The following is a 20,369-nucleotide window of genomic DNA, read 5'->3' as shown; positions in this document are numbered from 1 at the left end:
TGAGACTGAGAACACTTTAGAGGAAAGGAAACTGTGAACAGAGATGAATGAGGGTTATTCTCACAGAATTCTTCCGTTTTAATAATTAGTTTAAATAATAAGATTCGGTTGCATTGAAAAATCATGCTGGTTCATTATTTTTATTTAAAAAACTGGAATTTATGTAACTTTTTAACTCTATTTCAGCTATATTTTTTTCATTCACTTCTGCATCACGAAAAGCAAAGAATTTTATTAACTAAAGCGCAAGTTTTTTTTATAATTTTGATATTCCGTTTTATTTATTTTTTCACATTTTCTGAATTCATGTTTGTATTGTTTTCATGTCTGCAGCATTATTATGCATCTAGACCATCTTTTAAAAATTAGTCACAGGACTGCACGATAATAAAAGATGTTAGATTTATCTGCTGTATTATCATTCAGAAATGATGTAATATTCATTTTAACATTGTTATATACATAATTTGATGACTATAATTCTTTCCCAGAGTTAAGTGTGTGCTATTCTGACTGCTGAGGTTTAATAACAACCCACACTGTAGGACTGTCTTATGCCCAGTGACTTTTGTTACTAGGCAACGGAGCTTGGTCTGACACTAGTGTGGTTGTCCTGAGCAGAGAAATTTGATGAATATACGGCATGATCAACACAGCTCCGGATCTGAGAACACTAAATTAAATATTGACACCTACCTCTTATTCCTCTTCAGCAATGCACACGTAACTGAACAGTCTCCTTCACTCTTAGAAATGAAGGTTCTAAATAGAATCATCAATGTTTTATGGCTTGATACGACATGAGAACCTTTGAGTACACCTCCAATAAATGAAAGAAACATTAAGAATATTTGCAATCACTCATATAGCCAACTGAAGTACCTTACAGCAAAAAATGAAGCTTCTTCAATGGTTTTTTGCAGCAGCTTCAGTTTTTAGTGTGTATTCCACGTATGGGCTGATGGAATCAGTTCTATTCCCAAACTCCTCTTCCCTCCCTCTCAGCCGTATCATGTCCTATATTCTGTCAAGGTAATGTCCTAGATTTTTCCCAGCACTCATTATTTTGATACTTAATGGCAGAGCAGAGATCAGAGGCCTTTTTATTCAGCTGCTGTCAGCACAAAGTAAAACAGTTTATTTTTCTTTGATGGCTCGAACTATTCAAGTCTGAGGTGTTTTATATTCAACAATATCTACGTGATCCATAAAAATGCTAGTGCAGAATCATTCCTGGAATCTGGCATTTGATTTACAAGTTGCTACGGGCAACTGTCCTGCCTGTGTGTCCATGTGTGAGCTCATGTTTTAATTATTCATCTTATCATGTAAATGCAGTTGTTATATTTACTGGGATTCAGCACGCTCAAGTATTCATTTGACTTCTGAGTGTAAATGAGACCATTATGTAGCCTATGTTGTATTCATATATCCGTGACTGGCTATCTCACTTGCTCTCCTTCAGTTGTCACAGTTTAAGGCATCCATTGGCTCGGTGAAAACACACTCTTTGGTCCTTAAGAAAAACAAAATAAATACCCTTAAAAGAAGGATAGGGATAGTTCACCCAAAAAAAGAAAATAAAGACAATTCTGTTAACATTTACTCACCTTCATGTTGTTCCAAACCTGAATTTGAGATTCTTTCTTCTGCTGAGCATATTGTAAGCAAAGCTATTTTGGTATCCAATCAACCATAGAAAAAAATACTATGGAAGTCAATGAGAAGCCTGAAAAGCCTAAAATGACCTTTAAAGGGTACATAACATACACAGTTTCACCTAATCTCATGTTAATCTTGAGTACCTATAGAGTAGTACTGCATACTTCATATATCCCAAAAGTTTTTAGTTTTATCATACGTATAAAAGAAAAATACAGCTTTCCGATTCTCTCTGGAAAAAGCCGAGCTTCTGGAGGTGTGCCGTCAATGAAATGATGAGAACACACAAAGGCACTTGCTACACTCTGTTGCTGCCCCGCAAAACAAACTACATCCACTGTTCGTGTAACGCTGGGTTCTTTGGGAAGCTGAAATTGGTAAACTTTCCCTCACATCCAAAAACACACTTATTTGGAGACATTCTCAAACAAATCCCATGTAGCACTGGCACTGATTTCCCAATGAAGTGTGTTGATGTGCGCGGTCTCGCTCTCCTCTGGTCAATTTTTGTGCGCGGGCACTTTCTGAGAGAAATGCTCATATAAGGAGTTCCACCATCGACTACGTCATTAAATCCACGATCGAAAAAAACAGCCGAAACCTCTACCAACCCGGAAGTAAGATTTTCAGCACAAAAATTCTCTGTCATTCGTACAAATTATTTTTTTTTACTTTGGTCATGTTTAGCATGAGAATCAATCTCTTTACACTGTGAACAACTCTGAATACATGAAACACCATTGTAGCCCCCCTCTAAAGAATGTTGTGTACATACGCTCTTATTATGTAAGCACACAAACCTTCCCGCAAAAGTGTGAGAATTTTTCTAAAAATAACCTTTACACAATGGTTAGTTGTAGTCCTCGATTCTGATTGGTCAGCAGCTGTGTTTTATTTACGATACAGCATGCTATATGACCGCTTCACTCAAAAGTGCACAACTCCCTCAGCAACACAATCCTTACTGTAATGGAAGTGTTAAAACTGTTCCATGTATTAGGCTATGTATTTCAGCAAAACAGTTTGATATTCATTTAACAAAGTATGAGCTTGCATTATCTTGCATCATTCACCTTAAATTTTGAGACTACTGCCTTCCCCTGCCAAAGAGACTATTTCTGTGAGTGTGAGTACGTGTGTGGAAGCCATCAGTTTCGGAAGTGAGGCGGGAATATTTCTGTAATAATAAGTTTTCTGTTTCAGGCAGGATTCTGCATGTCCATATGTCCATCAATCTACACTGTAATGAGGCTTGCACACTGCACTATGCCGCAATTCGGAAAACACGTTGTCTTTACCTTATTGTTTACTTCAAGAAGGTTGTGTATACTTTTTTACTAAACTGATATATATATATATATATATATACATATATATATATATATATATATATATATATATATATATATATATATATATATATATATATATATATATATATCATTTTCTATATAAAAAACTTATATTCAACATATTGAAAATGTTTGTTTATAAATAAAACTTAATACCGCTAGAGAATGTTGTAAATATGTCTTTAATAGGTTAGCACACAAAAACCTCTCTGCAACATTTTGAGATTATTTGTTATAAAATAAAGTCCTGAAAATAACCATTAGTGAGCCCAGCATGTAGATTTTCCCAGAAAGGTACCATACAGCAATAATAGTGGAATGTTCTGTGTTTGTTGGGAGATTCCAGATTTCAGCCCAACCCTTTTAAATGCTTCTGACAAAATATTAATATGCTAAACAGCATGTTTCAGTAAAATTATTTTGATTTAAAACTTAAAAAGCATAAGGTTTGCATCACAGAGACATTAACGTGCGGCAAGATCAGTCTGGAGAAATGCCATGCATCCTTTGTGTAGTGTCACAGCACGTCTCAGCGTCTGTGGTAATCGCATTTTACGTTTGCACAAATCGGATCACTCTATCACACAGACACACATGCACCAACCCAGACGACAAATTATGCACTGTTAAAAATGCCACTCACACCAAACAAACACACATCATCCTGCCGTTGGCCAAACCTGTAAAAATCCAATTACTACCAGCACTTATGGCCTTTTTGCTTTATTTGTTTTACTTTATTGTCATAACCTTTGCAAAGTTTTCTGAACATAAACATGTCCTACTTCAATCTAATCTGAGCGAAGGCCTGGAGCACCAACACGAATCTGATCAATTATTCATTTAGCAGCCTGCTGAACGTATGGTACATCCCTCAAGTTCTAGTCGCAGCTTTATTGTGGCCCAAGTTTTGTGTGTGTCAGCGTTCCCTGTTTAAGATTTTAGCACGACAAATGTGCTGCAACAGCTCAAGGAGATTATACGGTACATGCCAGCAAGTCACCCTTAGAGCCTTTTGGCTACTTCTGTTATGTTTCCATACCCCACGGCCCATCCTAAATGGGCTAATACATGTCATTTAGAGATGGCTGCAGTGCTGAGTGAGCATTGAGGGTTAGTTTACCTGCTTACTGAGTGCTGAGAAAGATTCTGTGTCTCTGCAGGTTAGTTGAGGAAGCCATGATGGTGGTATTGTCTTCCTGTCCTCAAACAGCTGGTGCTGCTGGGAAGGCCAGATGGCTGCACGCAGAGCTGTCAGAGCAGGACACAGAACTGTCAGATTAGATGAGGTTCTGTCCTCCATAGCTGCCCTTTTAGGCAAAGGGACATAGAAGTAATCAATTACTGTACTGTATGTGTAGAAAAGTGGCACACAACATAAGTGCACGTTCAAAATAGATGAACTTTGGCTCACTTGTTGTGATGAATATCGAGGGGCACTATTTGTTGTCTTCCTGGATTTCTGAAATTTGTATTAAGTATTATTATTATTGTCGTTGTTGTTACATATTATTGTTAATGTAAAATATTCTTTAAAGTAATTTTTTTTAGTTATTGGAAGTCACAAGACGAATTCTGCATGCAGTATTGATCATTTTTCTTTGTTATTTTATTGTTATTACACATTATTATTCACGTAAAATATATATATATATATATATATATATATATATATATATATATATATATATATATATATATATATATATATATATATATATATTATTATTATTATTATTTTGGTTTTGATTACACTACTGGAGGTCACAAGAAAAACTTTGGAGTTTATTGATGTTTGAAGAAGAAAAACTTTGTCTTACCTGTCATGATGAATTTGTTTTCTTATGTTTTTCCTTTCATATGTCATTTGGTATATAAAATAAAATAACTGTAATAATGTGTATTATTATTATAACTTTTATTATGATTATTAATGTAAAATATTTAGTTTTCTATTGAGCTGGATGTTTTTTAATGTTCTGTTTATGTTGCCATTTTTAAGGTTTTGTTATATGTAGTCTATAAAATTTTATAAAAAACAACATTTTAATATAATGTATTAGTAGTAGTATTATTGTAAAATATATATGTTTTATTTTGTTTTCTGTTGAGCAACTGGAGATTTTTCAATGTTCCTTTAATATTGTCCTTTTTTAAGTGTTTTCAATATATAAAAAATAGAATATACATTAATAATTATAATATTAAAATTACTATAAAAAATTATATATATATATATATATATATATATATATATATATATATATATATATATATATATATATATATATATATATATATTCATTTGTTTTCTTTTCAGCTACTGGAGGTCACAAGAAGGGGTTTTTAAAGAGTTTACTGATGTATGAAATAGACAAACTTTGGCTTTACCTGTGAGGAAAAATATAAATTATCAAGAAGAGACTATTTTAAATGCTCTCTTCCTTCAGTTCTGATGCGTTTTCTTCCATTAGAGATGTATTATCTAAAATAATAATAAAGGATCTTTGTCATTTTGAAAGCATAACAATCAATAATTCACACTGATAAAACAGTGAGTTAAGGTCCAGCACTCCAGTGCTTGCTTTATCTAGATTTTTTCCCTCAGAATTGCCCTAGCAGGACAGTAGAAGTCTCGTCAGGTTCATTCTGCATATCTTTCGATCCAGCTCTGCACTCCTACAGGGCTTTGTATTAGACCCAAATGGGACCGGAAAGCTATTTAAAGCTCACTGTGTGGCACAGTTTTTGAATTTTTCCTTACATGGGAATGAGCCTCACTTCTCCTGATGGAAAGGTGTGAAACCATGTCATCTGTTTTGAATGGAAGTATTTTTATATAAAACACTGGAGTTTTTGCTTCCAGTTTATCAGCGGTGTCTTTCGAGCATTTGATTTTTAAAGCCTTAAATATTTCGTTTGTAAACCAAATTCATTCTTCAGTGGAAAACAAAATAATGTGCTTTACAGAATAGTATAGACAGAGAGTCAGTCAGAGAGTAAGGGTGTCTCCTTATATGTGTATTTATAGTAATTCAGGTGAGTAAATAATAACAGGGTTTTCAAATCTTGATGAACTATTCTTTAAAATAACAAATAATGAAAATGTTTATTTTGTGTTTCAGAGCTTCCAGAGAACTGGACGGACACCAAGGAGACACTCTTGGAAGGGATGGTGTTCAACGTGAAGTATCTGGGCATGACTCTGGTTGGCCAGCCTAAAGGAGAAGACATGGCAGCGGCTGCTATCAGGAGGATTGTAGCCACGGTCAGTCATCACAGTAAAAATGCGTCAAAGGACTTGACAAATTGAGAATAGTAAGGAATGATCATGATCCAAATTGGCACAAAATCTTACTTGCATCATTTTGTGTCTTTGAACATTTTGACCATATAAGGGTATAAAATTATTTTGTCACTTAATAATAATAATAATAATAATAATATATTTTAATAAATAAAAATATAAATAAAATGTTTTCCCCCTTATTTAGATTTTCTTTTTATACTGGAGGTCATGAAAAGAAAAAGTCTGTTTATGATTCTTATCAGTATCAAATTGATTAACAAAACACAGAAACCAAATTTTTGTATCAATAGTTTATTATAACACAAACAGAATTTCTATCTTAATTACACCTTGATATTTTCTATTCATTTTTTATTTTTTCCTTTTCAGGTGCGTGTACATTTGATATTGCATATATATATATATATATATATATATATATATATATATATATATATATATATGTGTGTGTGTGTGTGTGTGTGTGTGTGTGTGTAACCCTAACCAGAAAAGCCTGTTGAATCAATATGACTCAACAAAAAACAAATGGCCTACTCTACGCATTTTTCTTTTTTACATTTTATTTTAGATTTATTATTATTATATTTTGTCCGAAACTTTAATAAACTGTTCTATTTTAATAATAAAAAAATAGATGTTTATTTTACTTTTATATTTCAGGCTCTACAGGCTTAATTAAACAACATAATTCCTTTTTTCTCAGATCTCTTCTGCTTTCTGGAGCTGCACAATCGAATCAGAACGTGACAGTTTTCTCTCCGACTGTCAGTCTGAGAATCACTGAGATGAGTTTCATTGTGTGGTTTAAATCAGTGTTTACTGTCTCCTGGGAATAGAGAAAGACACTCCAGATATGCTTTGCCTGATTTTCTTTGCCCTTGACGAGTCCCCTTTCTCTCCTCTTCTATGTTTCAACCATAATATCCTCTCGTCCTCATCCATATTGGCCTCTTTTCTTCCTGCCATTGCTGTACCAGTGTTCACAGGCCAGGATCATAGTAACAAGGCATAAAGATGAATTTTATATATGAAGCATCATCTCTTTCAGCTCTTGTACCTGTGGATTTGGAGTTAATAGCCCACACAGATATTGCTGACCTTTAGAGGTTATTGTTTATGGTCAGTGAGTTACGAGTGACATTTTAAAGCTGACAGTGACAAGGATATTTGTTCAGAATTCAGACCAATTGTTTTTGCTTGTCATCCACATGCAGGCTCGGGCCAGTGCAAAGAAGTTTCGGAAAGTGACCCTCACTGTCTCCCCCAAAGGAATCATCATCTCAGACACAGAGACCAATGACCTCATCGAGGATGTTTCCATTTACAGGTAATAAACCACACCGAAAACACAAATGCTTTTTTTTTTTTTTCATCATTTGAAAATCACAGTGTTGTGCTAATGGAAAGACCTCTTAAAAAATTCACTCTTCAAAAAAAAACAAAAACAAAAAAATTATTTAATCAAAATAATAAATTAACCTACTTAATATACTATGTCCTAAAAGTATGTAATCTTTTTAGAATAAATGAATATTTACAGAATAGTTGGCAAGCTTTGGACACTACTTCATCATCATAACTCTGTTGCTTAGTAATGTGCATCCTGTGAACATTTAAACTGCCCAATAAACTGTCAATCATCTTTATGCATTTAGCAGACACTTTTATCCAAAGCGACAGTGCTTTCAGGATATAATTTTTTTTTTTTTACCAATATGTGTATTCCCTGGGAATTTAACCCACAACCTTTTGTGATCAACATTAGCTGTTATTGTGTGCATGGATTTTCACTTTGAATTTCTACCGCAATCAGTAAACTATCTGGGAATCTCTGGCATACTCATTTCAAAATACTATGATTTGGGACATACAAATTATAATTTTGAATACTACTTAAGATGAATATTATGCGAATTGGGACATGGCATAAGTTTCCTAAATGCGTCTATCTTCATGTGAATCATTCGTGATCCTGCTTCATCTCCAGAAGAGTGTAAGGTTTTTTAATGAATCTTTGCATATCACCTTTCCTAATAATGTGCTAGCGAGTTTCATGGTGAATGTGGCTAAAGTTTACCATCTCTCAGTGAGAGGCTTGGAAGAGAGGGGCGGGGTCAGCAGAGCTCATTTGCATTTAAGGAAGCATGCAAGGAAACAGCTAGCTACTGTTTGAACAGAGCTGTTTTTGTCAGGATAAAGCGGTGTCATTTTACACTACCATTAAGAAATTTTAACCAAACTATGTTACAGACTTTTCATTAAGACCCCACAGAATCATAACAACTCATCATAACAAGCGTCCGATAACCTCTTTAACATGCTGATTTGCACAAGAAACATTTCTTACGTTTAACAATGTTGAAACCGTGACTTCTGATGAACAGAAAGTTAGAACTGAAGAAGAACAGCATTTATTAGAAATGATTTTAATAGTGTTAAACTGTCTCTTTTTATAAATTGAATGCATCCTTTATAAATAAAAGTATTAATTTCTTTAAAAAAGAAATTCACTTGCTGACCCCAGACTTCAACCTGATCTAACTTTTAAAAATGATTTATTGTATAATGTCTGTGTACATTTTACAAAGTATTATATAAATATGATATTTTTTTGTTTTATATTTTATTGATGACATATGAAAGAATATTTTGTTCTTTAACAAACCCAGGTAATTTAAACCACACGGAGAACCTGATAAAACTGTTATTTTTGTTTTGTATGTTCTCAGAATTTTAAAAAGCCATTAAGTCAATTATTGGAATAAGCCTCCCTTCTTCATTCTCTCCAAATCAATTATTTAGAGATTTTTAGTCAGTTAAGGTCCGTAGAACAACATGAAGTCAGCAGCGAGATCACTAACCAGTGAATCAGTAACATTTGAATATCTCAAACAAATGTTGATGCAAGAGATGATGTGCTTATTTCATATTCATGAATTTTGTTTGTATTATACCCGTCTGTTGGAGGGAGGTGTATTATTCAGTGGGCATGAGAGAGATCCCCCTTATCAGCTACAGCAGAGACACAGTCACGGGAATCACCCATTCCACATCCTTCCTACTCTCTCATTATTTCCTCTGTTTGTCCTTTCTTTCATTCTCATTTTCTTTAAATAACACACCACACATACCCTCCCTGCCTCTTTTACGTTGTTTTCTAGTCAAATTGAATTATAGAAATATTTAAAATAGTTAGATTTAATTAGATAAGAATGCATAAAATAGTTAGATTTAATATATTTATAATATTTAGATTTGTAATTATTCTTTTTTATACAGTATATATGTTGTGCGTGCGTGCTTGTGTGTGTGTATAAATCCAAATCCAAAACTAAATGAGTAAGAAATATTTCTTCTAAGAGACTGTATATTATCTAAGTATTAATAAAGATTTGTTTGTTAAATGGATTTTTTAAATTATTATTATTTCAGTATTTTTCAGTGGTAATAAAGACAAATATGCCAATTCATTTTTTCTTTCATGATTTTGTAATGTATGCCAGAAGAGCATCAGGTCTGCAACAAAACACTCCGTCCTTGCTCCTGGATCTCCTCCATCCTTGGGACCGTCCTGCCTGCACCCTTCAGAGATGCTCTGTGGGGTTCTGGCAGTTTTAGTGTGATGACATATGGATTCCTGTGTAAGACAGATAAATGCTGAGAGCTCACGTAGCAGGACAAACTGCCCTCCACAGCACTGAGCTTCTGCTTGTTTTTGGCCCGATTCAGGTAAAGCACACCTCAGGATAAAAGAAAACACCCTGGAGCGAAGCGTCTTATATGGCAGAATGTAATCAGTGAAGACTTTGATCATACAGCCTCAGTTTGACTTTCAAAGGAGGCTGGAGAATAAACACAAGTACCAGGGGACCATGAAATCAGAGTTCAGTCAGAATGCTATAATAAATGCAATTTCAACCCAGACCCAGAGGGGGTTTTGGACAGCCATTTGGAGGGTGAAGAACAGAATCATGGGTATTTTGTGCCTTTTCACTGACTCCAAGGAAAACGAGAGCATTCTGAATGAAGTGTTGGGGGGGTGAAAAGAAGGAAACACATTAGCGCTAATGATATGAATACTTTTCCTCATCTTTATTCACTCTTTTGACTCCCATCCCCCTCTCCACAGCCTCATCTACAAATAATGAAAAAAAAAATGAAAAAAAACCCACAGCCGTTCTATTTTTAGTGAAAAATATGAGATGATGTTGTTTGTCTAGGCTCAGTAGGAGATGCCAGCTTTATTACAGCAGAAGTTGTAAAGGTTTGAAGGGCATTCTGGATCTTTTTTGCTGCTTGTGTTTCAGTTCTGTCAGTGCTCAATGCAATTTAGGATTTTTATGTGGCTTTTTAATCCAAATACACACATCAGTTTCACTGCTGCTAGCTTATCTTGAAAAGAAAACATCTAGATTTGTGTGCAAGACATCATTTTCCTAAGCCGCAAATCTTGCAGTGATTTGTGTAATGAGATTCACTATGGTCCCGCATTAACTGAATGGGGGTTCATGAAGAGATTAAACCTCCACTTTGGCTTTTTTTCCATTCTGGGAATGTCATATTCCACTGTTATGTGTTCGTAGAGAGAGGGGAGCCAGTAGGGCATCGCTGAGGGAGATGTGACCCTGCCAATGCAAACACTGCCAAAGCTAAAATAAGCAAGGGCTTTTTTTCTGCTTCTCTGTATTCACAGACTGTTTTCATACATTTTAGATTTAATTAAATGTATTATTTAATGTATAGAAATATAATATTAAATTAAACTTTATTTTTAAATAAATGAATAGATAGTATAATTTTTGTTATAGGAGTTTTACATATATAAAATATCAATTTCATTGAAAATTAAACAAATATACATATGTATATAGTTATCATTCCTTTGCATTTTTTTTTTTAGCATTTGGAAAATCTGTAAGCTCTTACAGTCAAAGCTACTAGGTCATGTTTGTTAACCTTGTTACTTACGTAAAAGCCTCCATTCGTTCTCTCTGTACATTGTATGTGACCTGAGACATTTTTTACATGACATTTGTTAAAATTTACTTGCCTAATCTCCAAAAGCAGGCCTCACTCACTTCTTTTGATGTGCATTGATACTTTACTGTGTCTCTGCATTTCACTTTGCTTGGATTCAGTTTCTTTGTTTTTAAATGATCCACTTTATGTTTTGTCATTCATATACAGCATGAAGCAAATATCTGAAAAATAGTTCAAAGAATAAATATCTTACATTCAAAATATGGTATTGTTAGTTATTTTACTGCAATGAAAATTGTTGCATCTCTAACTTACACGAGCAACACGTAGTAGTGGCATTTTGTTCCTGAATAATTTGGTGATTTTTAACGAATCGGTTGTGTGAATGATTCAATGACTCACTCATAAACATAGTCACTTGTTTTTTTAGTAAATGTAACCAGTGTAACCTGCAAAAATAATTAACAAAACATTTCCACCAGTAGAACTCAGAAACACATTCAAGTGGAGTGACGCAAACTGTTTTGTTGGACTATAAATAAATCAGCAGCGTATAATGCCGTGCAGCCAATCAAATTCAAGGACTGGAATATTAATATATAAAATGTAAATTAGCGCTTAGTTATTAATGCATTACATTTCATGGAATTCCATGGAGTCACTTTCAGAACATCCTTCTTTATTTGATTTGCGTGAAAGTAAAGATTTAAAAGTTCTTGTCAGTATATCTGAGGTTGTTTTTGATAAAACATCCCACATCTTTCATTCTGTTTCAATTGAGCTACAAACAAGCTACATTCAGGCCATTTACACTCTCCTTCCCTCTCAGCTTTTCACTCTTCAATAATGAAAGTGTGCAATGCACCACAGACTGGAATAAATGATAATTCACCACACCCCCATGTTCAGAGACTGAAAGGGGAGGGAGAAAGGGAATAGAGAGTCTTGGGCATTTCTATTTAGGTCGTGGATCAGAAGCCTTGCACTAACAATTGTAGATGAAGTGAGATCAGAGCTCTGTCTTCCCCCAATCTTTGTCTAATGTATCTCATTATTACACACAGGCCCTTTTGAGTTGGTACTAAAGATTTCCATCCTTTTCCTAAAATGGCATTCAAAATCCACTTTCTATTACATTTCTGATGGTTCATATTTATTTGAATTATTAGTGTGTCTGATATTATATTATTATCATATTATAGATTGACAGGATATCAGTCTAGTGGGGGGGGTATGAACCCAAAATTAAACTTTTATCCTGATTTACTCACTGTAATTTTCCTCTGTTATTGAATATGGTGACCATGACTGTAAAGCTAAATTTTCAATTGTATTGAAAGAATAACATTAAATTTAAGGATTTTCTTAAACAAATGGCTTCTAGGGATCAAAGAATGTTTTCTAGGTGAATTTTGGAGCTTGGCAGTCTTTTTATTAAATGCATTTCTTGGTGTTGTTAGCCTCATAATCTACTGTTTAAGCTAGAGGAAACGGTCACTGAATGGAAGAGAGAAGTGTAAACATTCTTCAGAATATATTATTTTGTGTTTCACAGCAGACAAAAATAATAATACAGGACTGGAACAATGTTGACAGAACTTCTTGGTGCAGAAATAGGTCTTATTATAGTTCACCCACAGATTTTACCAACATAATTCTGAGAGATTTTACTTTTTAAAATTACAGATCTGTTTTTGTCTGGAATCGTCCTGGTTAGTCCACAGACCTTATAGGACCTATTAAATGGCTGGATGCAGTACCTGAAAGATACAAAAGACTTGACGTATTATATAAGAGGGTTTTTGTCCAGGCAGCTTGTTTAGGTTGCAGTTTCTCTGAACATAATGCTGGTGATTTTCACACACATTCATTGATATTAGTCATAACCAAGACCCTGTCGGTACATTATACATTCCCAGAAATGTTCTTTGAAAACAGTGAAAAACTTGTATTTCTTGCCTCTGCAGAATATCTTACTGCACAACAGACAAAACTCAGGATAAGGTCTTTGCCTACGTCTCCCAAAGCCAATTCAACGAAACTCTGGAGTGCCATGCCTTCCTGTGCCAAAAAAAGAAAATAGTAAGTGTCTTCAGATGCACATTGTGAAAATGTTTGGATGTTACAGATGGCAACAATGTAAAATTCCTATCTATCGATCTACACTTTTTTTTTAAAGAAATGTTTCCCATTTTGATAGTTTTGTAATCCTTCACCACCTTTTTGTGTGACCTGCTTAATGATAAGCTATTTTCTCGCTAGAGTTTTTGTATCACATTTGTTTTTTGTGAAAGCCCCAGTCTCTTCTCTTGACCCGTATTGGTATCTACCGCCATCTAGTGGACAAGAGAATCATTCTCCAAAAATCTCACCCAGGGTTCTCTTTGATTCTGTGATCACGTGTTCTCCACAGGCTCAGGCTGTGACTCTGACAGTAGCACAAGCTTTCAAAGTAGCTCTGGATCTGTGGGAGATCGCACAGGAAGGTGAGTTTTTTGTGCCCTTTGTCCATATAAATATATTCCAAGTAACATAAGATAGGCCTATATTCCTATGTCTTCATTTGCAGACAAAAGTAAGAGAACCCGCACATGCTACACCTGTTCAGACCCTGAATCTCAACCTGAATCTGAAGCAAACAGTGTTTCAGGTACATTTATTGGTTTGAACACAATGGTTTGCTGGATGTCTGTCTTAATTTTGTTAAATTCATGGGAATACTTTTCTTTACTTGTGTCAGAGGAGGAGAAGACTCGAGCTCTGATGGAGCACAGACTTAGGAAGCCCTTCTTCCCTTCCTTCCTTTCACCATCTCCACGCAGCAAAGCTAGGAGACGACCAATCAAACACGACTCCTGGGTATGATGTCATCATGTCACACACTGCTATTCAGAAGTTTGGGGTTGGAAGGAATTTTAGTAAGGGGACCAATTTTCACTATTACCTAGTTGCTTATTAATATTAACATATCGGCAGTTTTTTAGTGCTTATAAACACATACTCTGCCTTACCATATTTTACATCCCTAATTCTAAACACCTAACTTAATATCTACATTACTAACTATTAATAAGCAGCAAATTAGAAGTTTATTGAGGCAAAAGCCATAGTTAGTGGTTTGTTAATGAGAAATTGGGCATTAAAATAAAGTGTGACTGGATTCTTTTATTTTTGGTCAACAATATATCAAGATAGTAATCCTGTCAAATATTATTACAATTTAAAAATAAATGTTTTCTGTTTTAATGTGTTTTAAAATGTGTGGTATCCTGTGATGGTAAAGCAGAATTTTTAGCAGCCATCACTAGTTTTCAGAGTTATATTATCTCTTCAGAAATAATTACGATAGGCTCAAAAGCAATATATTTGAAAATATAAATATAGTGTAACATTGTAAATGTCTTTTTTTTCCTATATCAATTTAATGTGTGAATGTGAATACAAGTAAAAAAAAAAACCTTACTGAACTCAATTTAGAGCACAATTAATTTTACACATAAATATTCCTTCATTTTTCAGAGTTTATTTCTGTATTATGTGATATAATATATATATAATATATAGTGTTCCTGTAGCAAGCGCAAGGTTGGGGGTTCGATTCCCCGGGAACACATGATAGGTTAAAATTGATAGTCTGCTAAATGAATAAATTTAAATTTAATATAATATGGCTGAAATGCAAGGCAGTCTTTCTGGTAACCTGAATGGCACTAGTTCATCTTTTGGCCTGCCTGATCATATGAATCCTCATTAATTTGCTGAAAGAGTGCCACTATTGTGCAAAGTATCAGCTCCAAAATCAAGGTCAGTTGTTTTGAAACCAAAGCGCATGCCAAGGCAGTAATTACTTAATTGCCATTGGCTAAGTGCCATAATATTGTCAGTCCTGTTGATATAGCGCATAGTCACCACTAAGTGGCATTCTCTGCTTAAATACAATATTATTGATTAAAAACATGACCACTAGATGGAGAGCTGCCCTTTCCGGTTTAGTCGTCAAGGACTGTTTTAAGAAAGTTTGGATCTGTCGAGCTCTCTGTCTGCACACTGTGCTCAACTGTGCCTTTGTTAATTACTTTCCAGCTGTGATTGAATTCCATTCACTGTTAAGGCAGGTTCTGAAACCCAATTAGGGCCTTCAGTCTGCTGGTGTCAGATAATGACCGTCACAGAGATACTGCAGATGAAGGTTTTACAGCATACTGGTGCTGACAGATACTCTCTGAATCTGTGTGTATGATATAATGTAGATGTGATCTGTGATGGTTTTCTGTGTTCTTTTATTTTCAGGATGCGGAAGATGGCCTCGATGAGGCATTTTCAAGGTAAGTTTGTGTTCCCTTCTGCTCAAACATAGTCAACCTGTCTCAGAAATCAGTGATTGATCCTACAGGATGCTTTCAAATACACTCACATAAAATAAAAGATATTACTGTTCTAGGCAAAAAAAAACAAAAACAAAATATCTATACTACCATTCAAAAGTTTGGAGTCTGTATGTTTTTTTTTTTTTTTAAAGATGCCTCTTATTCTTACCAAGGCTGCATTTATTTGATCAGAAATACAGTAAAAATAGAAACAGTAATTGTGAAATATTATTACAAGTTAAAATGACTTTTTCCTGTTTTAATAGATTTTAAAATGTTATTTCTTCCTGCATTATTTCTTCAGTGTTCAGTGTAGCATTATCATTCAGAAATCAGTTATAGTATAGTATAATTATAGTAATTATATTTATTTGAAATAAAATCTTATTGGAACATTCTAAATGTATTAACTGTCACTTCTGATCAATTTAAAGTCTTTGCTGGATAAAATTATTAATTTGTATTTATTCTTTTAATCTTACTGACCTCAAACATTTGAATGGATTCTCTCATGTTTGTTCTAAGATTGTTTAATCTGCAACGCGGCTCAGGAAATGTCTGAATACAGCATTTAAAAAGAGGTGATTTCCCCCCGAGATGAACTAAAATTCTTTGTTTTAGGCACCAAGAAATGAGTTTTTCTAGCATATTATCCATGTGTGTGTGTTAGTTTCTAGGCCATCTGTATGCTGATGTGGAACTGTTTGTAAAATATTTGCCTGCTCATATAATCAGCTAGTATGTTCACACTCCCTCAGGTGTGACATTATGTCTCATAAAGTTGAGATGGAGCGAGATTCGACACACAGTAGGAGCGCTGAGACACATTAACCGCAGCGGCTCTGGTTCAGATGAATGGGCATGGAGAATCATTTTATTCTGAGGGTCTCTACTCATACACAGTTATTAATATCAATTCAAACAGAGCCCTGGAAATGAGTGCAATGATAGGTTGGAGTAATTCATGTTTAGCTAGGACATGTTTAGCAAATATTCATGTTTAGCTAGGACAGCAGCAGATGGCATGTAAAGAGTTCGTAATGACTAAATTTAAGTAACGCTGGTACTTAAGAGGTACTTAACAGGTAAAGCTGTTAGATACATAAACAAGAATTGGCAAAAAAAAAATTACCAAAAATATAGTGAAGTGGAAAAAAGACAGAAAACAAATAGAATCTGTCATTGCATTAATTTTTATAACTGTATAATAATTAATCAATTCATTCATTCATTCATAATACATATTTTATAATAAATGCAACAATTTCTAATGAATTTGTAATTACTAATCTGAAATTATAATCTGTTCTGTCATTAGAATTTTATAATTTAAATATATTAACTAATATTTTATTAATAATGATTATTTTTTATAATGTATATTTTTTATTAAATACAATTATTACTCTAAAATTATAATCTGCTCTGTAATTGGATTAATTTAATAGTTAAAAAATAACAAAATTCATATTTTGTTAATAATTCATATTTAAAATGTTAAATGTTCATATTTTATTGCATTTGTATAATAAATAATAATAACATATTAATATTTTAATAAATTTTAAGATATAATATAAAGATTAATTATAATATAAAAATATAACCTGTTCAGTAATTGGATTAAATTTACATTTATGATGTAATAATACATTTATATTTTTTATAATTTATATATTTTTTATAATTAATGTTGAATTGACAAGAATTATTAATGTAAAAGTGGAATCTTTTCTGACATTGGATGAATAAAATAAAATATAATAAATCGTATTTTATTAATAATTAATGTTTTTATAATAAATAAATAAACATTGAATTAATTAGAATTATTAATAAAATTATAATCATATTCAATTAATATACAATTGATATTTTTTTTTATTTTAAATTAATGTTTACATTTAAATTAATGTTTACATTTCTATTCAATGTATTTTAACTTGATACACAAGTCATTCTCTTATTTCTTACCACATTCTCTGCTGTAATAAAGTCGTGACTGGTTGTGATGCCAATGCATTACTGTGACTTCATTACTTTCATACAGCAGGTCAGAAACAGCACTCTCATCCTGCCAATGGAATACATTATTATAAGTAATGTAATGGGCCAAAGGACCAGGATTCTCCAACTGAATCAGATGAGGCGAATCCAAGTAGTCAGCTCTTTCCTTTCACTGAGCATGAAAAAAAAAAACCACAATAAAAACCATAATAATAGATCTAGATCTTCACTTGCTGAGTAAGGCTGCTATTGTTTGAACAGTGGGATGCTGGGAAGGATGTGATGGTTTAACCATAGCTTACTGTCAGAATTTGTCATGCTCTCTCTCACCTGCCCTCTCACGCAGCAATATGGAGGTGGAGGAGATGGACGCAGGTAAGTGTGGTGAGAGAAAACCGTACCACTTAATGATGAGCCTCAAGTTATCAGTCACACTTCAGACAAGCTTCACACTTACAGCAGTTTCCTTCATGGTCATTACCTGACACAATTAATGTGCTTCACACATTGCTGCATGTCCAATATATCTAGAGTACTGTTTAATAGTTTGGGCTCAGTAGATTGTTTATTTTTTTATCAAAAGTGACAGTTTTTATAATGTTGCAAAAGATTTCTATTTTAAATAAATGCTATTTTTTGCATCAAAGAATTCTGAAAATGCATTCATTGTCTTTTTTTTTTTTTTTTTTACAGTATGACTGTTTTACTGTATTTTTCATTAAATTAATGAAGCCTTGCTAAGAAACTTTTTTCAAAAACAGACAAAAAATTCTTACTGACCCCAAACTTTTGAACGGTAATGAAGCTGATAAATTCTTTAGAACTATGCATGCAAAAGTGTATATATACTCAAATAAAGAAAGAAATACAACTATGTTATAATACAATTATTTTTCCAAGTCTGGAAAACTAAATTCCATAAAATGTCCAGTTTTTCAGTGACTGTGGGTACCCTGGTTGTCTTTTTTTTTTTTTTTTTTGTAATTTTTTTGCATGTTCACCTTTCTGATCTTTCAGTGTAAAATGTATTTGTAAAACCTAATTTAATCCACAAAAGTTTCCAGAGCTAGAAAAGGATTACTCTTCCTCTCTCCGTCAGACTGGCAACATCCCGCAGCAGAACCGTGTCTGAGGATGCAGCTGTGAGTCCAGTGGAAGAAGATCTCCTGTCCTTCAACAGCGAGGATTCAGACTGAACACACACACACACATCACTCTCACCAGCCTATCAGAAAGTGTCCTGAACACACAGCACACCCCAGCACTGCACACAACATGCAACGTATGCCTCAGTGATGGACTCATTCACACAACTGCCACTTAAAACGGCAACAATACCACAAAACAGCAGCATAGACGTGCATGATTCAACTGTAGAACTCTTGAATGCCAATGTACTTGCATTATAATACTGTAAGTTCAGGGTAAGTACTTGACAATTCAACATGTGTGATACTGCATCTTGCTATATTGTATTCAAGCGTTTGTGTAAGTAGAATTGCTACAAATACCATGTAAAAAGTGTAAATCTTTTCAAACACATCGGTGCTATATTTAGATACTTGGGTTATATTATTTAAATATACAGTAACTGCAAACATGTACTTGAAAGGAAGACCAAATGTACATTCCACAAAGAAAACAGTTGTCCGTCCTTCAGCCCAGCGTTCTTCAAGTCGAGTGTGATGAAACATCAGAGCAGGTACAGTACTGGAGCCGCATGTGTTAGGGAGTTGTAGTGAACGTTTGCAAATATAAGGATGTAGAATTGTTCAGGACTCACATTCTGAAGCACTGTAATTCAATTTCAGATACATGTTTTGGGTCAGGGTGACATTTGTTTAAGCAATCATTACAGAAACTCTTTTCTGTGACCATATTTTACAAAGGCCTCAAAACACTTCTGAATTTCCTTCTTTAGGGTCTAAAATAGTCTTGTGTAAAATGCTTTCACACTGGCTTCCAGCCACAAGTGTTAGATTTATTATTATTATTATTGTCATCAGTGAAACGTAATTGATGTTAATTATTTATTAAATATATGCAACTTCATACGTTTACGGACATGGGTTTTTATTTATTTTTTCCTTTTCTTAAAATGATGTCAAAATCATTAATGATTTGGTAAAAAATAAACCATATTCTGCCGAACAGCTGTTGAATAGAAAAGGCACAACAATTTATAGCTTACGTTTTTTCTGTAGGTTCTGCTAATTCTTGGCTTTAAAGGAACTAAAGAATATTACACTTTGCCTCTCAGAAATGAAAATTAATCATTTTCCCATGAGTCCCAATCAGTCTCTAGCAGCTAGTGTTACTGCCATTCTGCCCTTTTTACCTTATATTAAAATCCACGCTCAGAAATCCCTTCATTATTCTCTGAAATCATTAAAAGCTCAGTCTTTGAGCCTCAGTGGCTCTGTCAACTTTTTGCTCTTTTGTGCATTTTTTAATATGCAGTATTTCCGCTCAGTATTACAGATCAAAATTTTTTAACCATTTTCTTTTCCGCTGGAAGTGGAATAAGTTTTATTTTAATAGAATATATACTTGTAATAGCAGTGTCTGCTGTAGCTAAAGGTCTTAGTTCAGTGGTGTTCTGATTATTTTGATGTATCATTGAATCTGTCAGTGGGTCAGTTAAAAAATGTTTGTTCTAATTTTACAGTTTATGCATTTCACAAAAAAAAT

At 33.7% G+C, this 20,369-nt stretch overlaps 1 protein-coding gene across 3 annotated transcripts in view; it reads left to right on the top strand.

Annotated features, from left to right (window-relative positions):
* The window catches only part of LOC113077394 (low density lipoprotein receptor adapter protein 1-B-like), a 30,188-nt gene extending 10,455 nt beyond the window's left edge, over positions 1 to 19,733 (top strand). The window contains exons 2-10 of one of the 3 annotated variants that reach the window (XM_026249807.1): positions 6,140 to 6,282; positions 7,539 to 7,651; positions 13,272 to 13,386; positions 13,718 to 13,790; positions 13,874 to 13,954; positions 14,045 to 14,163; positions 15,595 to 15,629; positions 18,025 to 18,053; positions 18,778 to 19,733. In XM_026249807.1, the coding sequence (XP_026105592.1) occupies positions 6,140 to 6,282; positions 7,539 to 7,651; positions 13,272 to 13,386; positions 13,718 to 13,790; positions 13,874 to 13,954; positions 14,045 to 14,163; positions 15,595 to 15,629; positions 18,025 to 18,053; positions 18,778 to 18,824 (755 nt within the window). In that variant the 3' untranslated portion in view covers positions 18,825 to 19,733. Of the gene's footprint in view, positions 1 to 6,139; positions 6,283 to 7,538; positions 7,652 to 13,271; positions 13,387 to 13,717; positions 13,791 to 13,873; positions 13,955 to 14,044; positions 14,164 to 15,594; positions 15,630 to 18,024; positions 18,063 to 18,777 lie in introns of all 3 variants that reach the window. The other 2 variants (XM_026249806.1, XM_026249805.1) reach the window with 2 other exon arrangements.
* The last annotated feature ends 636 nt before the right edge of the window (positions 19,734 to 20,369 follow it).

The sequence above is a fragment of the Carassius auratus genome, unplaced genomic scaffold, assembly GCF_003368295.1.
Source record: "Carassius auratus strain Wakin unplaced genomic scaffold, ASM336829v1 scaf_tig00022521, whole genome shotgun sequence".
NCBI classification, from domain to species: domain Eukaryota; kingdom Metazoa; phylum Chordata; class Actinopteri; order Cypriniformes; family Cyprinidae; genus Carassius; species Carassius auratus.
This window is presented reverse-complemented; position numbering and strand designations above follow the sequence as displayed.